Source organism: Rhagoletis pomonella, unplaced genomic scaffold (genome assembly GCF_013731165.1).
Source record: "Rhagoletis pomonella isolate Grant_MI unplaced genomic scaffold, Rhpom_1.0 Rhpom_scaffold_00003, whole genome shotgun sequence".
Taxonomy (NCBI): domain Eukaryota; kingdom Metazoa; phylum Arthropoda; class Insecta; order Diptera; family Tephritidae; genus Rhagoletis; species Rhagoletis pomonella.
Window position 1 is genome coordinate 76766054 of NW_023458557.1, and position 5252 is coordinate 76771305.

Consider the following 5252-nt stretch of genomic DNA (forward strand, 5'->3'; position numbering starts at 1 on the left):
CTTTTTTAGCCCTTTATTTAAAGGAATTTGGCTCGCGACAACACTGAGGCTGAAAATCAAATTGAGAATACGATTTTCTCAAACGTTTGAAAATTTTTGTTCCAGTGTTTCTTGGGAAGCTTTTATTTCACTTGCTCTGTATGTGTGTGGGCAAATCTTGCAATCAATTTTTGATCAACTTCCCGATGACCTAGAGACTTGAAACTTCACAGATGGCTCAGAACCCGATGACAATGCAATACGAAAGATGAGTTAATCCGAAAGTTGGTGCAGGAGACGAGATATTTGAAAATCCCGTATTTATAGTCCGATTTGGTCCATATTTAGAATGTATGTTAACTACATTAAACATTAAATAACTGCACAAAAAGTTTTGTTGATAGGTGGCGCACGAGTCTGGTCCGATTTCGTTCATATTTAGAAAGCTTTCTTTAAAAATTTTTGATTTTACAATTCACTTATGTATTTCTTCCAAATATGGACTATTTACAAACAAAAGTAAATACATATATTTCTGGTAGATTAAGATTTTTAATCAAAATCATAAAAATACTAGCGGCCCGGTACGTGCTTCGCTACGTATAAAGTGAAATATTAAATCAAACTCATTTATAAAAAAAAAATATATTTAATTATTTGCTAGCTATTTTAAAACTTAATCCAAAACATTTGGATAAACAATATTTTTTGTTTTTCCATTTTGAGCATGAGTAAACAAACGGCTGGGGGTACCGACTCTGGAACAGGCAACATAAAGTTGGCCATGTGAAAAACATGATTCCTCCAAATTCACACCACAAACGTTAAGTGTTTGCCCTTGAGCTTTGTTGATGGACATCGCAAATGATAAACGCACATGATATTGTAATCGTTTGAATTCAAATGGCATATCAGTTGGAATCATAGGGATACGCGGTATTAAACAAACTTCTCCTTTTGATTTACCAGTTAAGATCGTAGCTTCAATCAAATTTGGCAATAAATTTTTCACTGCCAATCTGGTGCCATTACACAGTTTTTGTGGATTAATATTTCGCAATAATATAATCAAAGAACCCACTTTCAGATTCAAGCAATGCGGTGGCATACCAGCCGGTTCTAATGAATTTAAAAATTCAGTTGGATAATTCATTGCCTCATCCTGATTCATAGCACTGTCAATTGATTTATATGTCGTGACTACACCTGGGAGTTTTGCTTGAATTTGAAAATTAATGGCATTGATATGAATGTTCTTCGGTGCTAAAATGGCGCGTTCTCTCAACCAATCATGATTTCTGTAATTCTGAAGAATATTTGGAAAAACACATTCAATCAATTCATCTATCGATTTCGTAATTGTACAAAAATTGTTCGGTACAGTGATCAATCCGTTGGTTCTCTCGATTTGTATTTTGCCATCACCAATTTGTAACAATTGTTTTGAAAACTCATGGGCAGCTGGATCATTTTGTAGGTGAATACGCATATTAATGTTCAGTGTCAATTTTTGTACATATCTCCAAAGAACTGATGACTTCAAACAGGCATTTATTTCATCAGCAGGAGTTGACCGAGGAATGACAGGCAATGTTTGTCGAATATCCCCTGACAGTAATATCAAAGCACCACCAAAAAGCTGTTGGTTACCACGTAAATCTTGCATTGTTCGATTAAATGCTTCTAGTAATTTTTTATTCGCCATTGTACACTCATCCCATAAAATAATTGACGTTAATCGCAGAACTTTTGCCATAGCAGAATTTCTTGAAATATTGCAAGTTGGAGTTTCAATCACCTGTACATTCAATGGCAATTTTAATGCAGAGAGTGCTGTCCGACCACCTTCTAATAATGTAGCAGCAATTCCCGAAGATGCAAGTGCCAATGCAATTTTCTGTTCCGATCGAATAGTGGCTAAAATCAGTGATATAACGAACGTTTTGCCTGTACCACCAGGTGCATCCAAGAAATATAACCCACCTGCATTATTGGAAATGGCTTGCATGATTGTGTCATATACATGTTTTTGCTGAATATTCATTTTGGTTATATTTGATTGTACAAATAAACGCAAAACATTAGAATTGAATTCCTGCTCACGTTGCAATTCACGATCAAACAGATCATGCATGTCACGATTTGGTGCGGTCATACCCAATTGTACTAATGTTTTATTTGCAATCCGTAGACACATATCTTCAATTATTATCAAAGCTTCGTTGTACATTTCCAAAGTTATCAACAAATCAGGATTTCTTGCATGATGACGCATACGAATTAAAATATCTTCTGCAATATTATGTTTATATTTGTTCCATAATTCAAGTGGATTTGATGGCATACATGTTGATAATATAACGGCAAACAGCATTCGTATTTGTTGAGGATGAGCCGAAATAGATGCATCAGGAAGTGTTGAATCCCAATGTGTATCATCCTCCAACAAATGCAAAAGTTGGCATGCTTCACGGTATGTTTCACACAAATGACCGTTGACTGTTCTCAATTCTTGAAATGATTTTGGGCCATTCACGTTAACTAATAACAATCTCAAATAAAAACACTCAACATTGTTTGGATGTACTGTATATATTCTGCCAATTGCATCTGTTTGGAAAATGTCAGGATGCCCATGAACTGCTGTTCCTTGTTTACGTCTTTGAAATTTTTTCGAAGACACATTCCATGTGTAATACTGAGGCACTTCAGAATATAACAAAGTTATCGCAAATGTATCAGTTTCGCATAATTTGAAAAAAAGCTGTTAACGTAGTTGCTGGTGGTTGCGCTGCTCTTTCCAATAAATTTGCTACATTAAAATAAACACGTTGGCCATTCTCAAGATGTACAGCCAAGTGAACAACCACAGGATGTCTTTCGTGCATTGGAAACGACATAATCCTCCAGACAGCTTCATTGCTACTAATATAGCGACCCATTTGATGCTGAGTAATTTCATCATTTCTATTATCACCAGCAACACCGAAAATAGCCATATCGCTCCCTTTATTTACATACTTGCAAATATATTTAATAGATTTGACAGAATTACAATATTCCACATTTATATGAGCGTTGAATATTTTCGATAATAATGGACAATACGGAACCACCCAACGATTATCAACTTCAACTTCCTGGTTATGCATTCTAATGGTTGCCGTTTTGCCATTATCATTAGGTGATCTACGTCGATACAACGGATACCCGTCATTGCCCGTTATTGTGTCTGAAGTAAATTGCCTTGGGTATCGTTTCGAACACTTTTCATCAATCATACATGGTGAATTCACATTTAGTTCACCGCACGGTCCATGTATCATGTTTTTAACGACAACTTGAAATAACTCAGGATCAGCAGTGTGATTAGGAATTTCAGCTGATATAAGGTTATCGATTTGATCCGGAGTTATTTTATGTACCAGCCAAGTTAGTATATGTGCGTGCGGCAATCCCCTTTTCTGCCATTCGATGGAGTACATATGGCAACGCACCTCCCCAAATACATATAATTTCACAATTAAATCCATAAGTGCTTTACATTTTTGCGGAAAAAACACGCGCAGTAATGTCATGACGATCGGTTGTCGACTGTCCTGCAAATAAATTGTTTTTGATGTCATCCCACTGCGAGTTCCCAATTGGTCTATATCTGGAGTCCTTAGTTACCCAGCGAAAAGAAAAGTCCTCTTTTCATTAGCATTTATCAACAACTTACAATGGATACTCATGTGGTTCAAACACATCCTAGGGTTATCCAGGTCCACGTTTTGGTCTATATCTCGAGACCCTAGTTACGGAGGGGCATTAAAAATACTCTATACTATAGCAATCATCAACAGCTCCCATTTGCTACCCATATTGTACAAACACATCCTTAAGTTATCGGGGTCCACATTTTGGCCGATATCTCGAGACCCTAGTCACGGAGCGGCATTAAAAATACTCTATACTATAGAAATCATCAACAGCTTCCATTTGCTACCCATATTGTACAAACACATCCTAGGATTATCCGGGTCCACGTTTTGGCCTATTTCTCGAGACCCTGGTATCCGATTCTTAAAATTTCAAAACACAAACCATCTACTGAATAGTCCAAACAAAGCCTAAAAATTTGGTTTTGATAGGTGAGCCCGTTCTTGAGTTATAAAGTCACAACGAAAAATGGCATTCATTTTTATATATATAGATAATAAACATAAAATAAACTAAAGAAATAGTGTATAGTTTAGGCGGCCCAAACAAAAATATGAAGAGAAGAATACTCTGTATCGAACTAGACAGACCTCCGAAGGACCAGTCGAAAGAGATGAGGATTACCCGTCTGAATTGGTTCGGCAGGCAGTGCTGAACAAAGCACAACTCTAGAATGCCTCCTTAATCTACTAAGTTTAAATAAACTGAATTTCTTCCCCCTTCAATGTATACGACTTTACTCTTCATAAAATATCGAGTTAATAGGTAACTAATACGCCATGACATCCGAAAAACTTATGAGGTACATACATATTTATTTACATGAAGTGAGTATTTAATAAAGAAAATAGGTTAGGTTTCGCTGTCTGCCGAAATGTTATTACCGGAGAGAATGTCTGCCCTGATAAATAAAGGCTTATTATACTATAATAAGTAAAATATTAAAAGTTCTGATTTGTTGAAATACATTTGAATATTTTTCTTTTTGCCTTTTTTCAAAAGTGATCTCAAAACCGCCATAATTGTCTGCCAGTATTATTTTCGAATAGTATCATCGAATGTTAAAATACTTAAATGGCAGACTTATTAAAATGCTTTCGAAGTTTGCCTAAATTTTCTAACTTTGCTACATGCGTGGCGCCGTATGAACCGCTGTAGGGCTTAGTTAATCTCACTTCCAAGTAGAGGAGGTATTAAGCCTCCACTGAACAAAATTTTAGCTTTGGGAAATGGTATGCAGTCTGCTGTTCACTGGCTCTTAGACTACAAGGCCAAATGCCGCTATGGAGTCATTTAAATAATACCCAAAACGATATACTTCTAAGGTCGAATATATCACATATAAATTTTTGTTTTGGCATGCGTCTTCTTTGCTGGCCCTAAAGTCTTAAACGCCATTTTCTTCGAATCATCTTTATCAATTCGCCGTTTTTCTTATATGTACTTGGAAAAAGCTTTAGCATGACATGCTTCCGAAAAAGCCTATTAATTGGTGGAAATTAAAAGTACTTTCATGACATATACATACAATCATATTTTATTGCTGTTTTGCGCTGCAAGTGTCTCCAATT

General features: G+C 35.9%; 1 protein-coding gene across 1 annotated transcript; it reads right to left on the reverse strand.

The window, feature by feature from the left end:
* Positions 1-655: 655 nt before the first annotated feature.
* On the reverse strand, positions 656-2176 carry LOC118736380 (ATP-dependent DNA helicase pif1-like). The gene has a single exon (XM_036466475.1). The coding sequence runs from the start codon at positions 2174-2176 to the stop codon at positions 656-658; it is 1521 nt and encodes a 506-aa protein (XP_036322368.1).
* Between the last annotated feature and the right edge of the window lie 3076 nt (positions 2177-5252).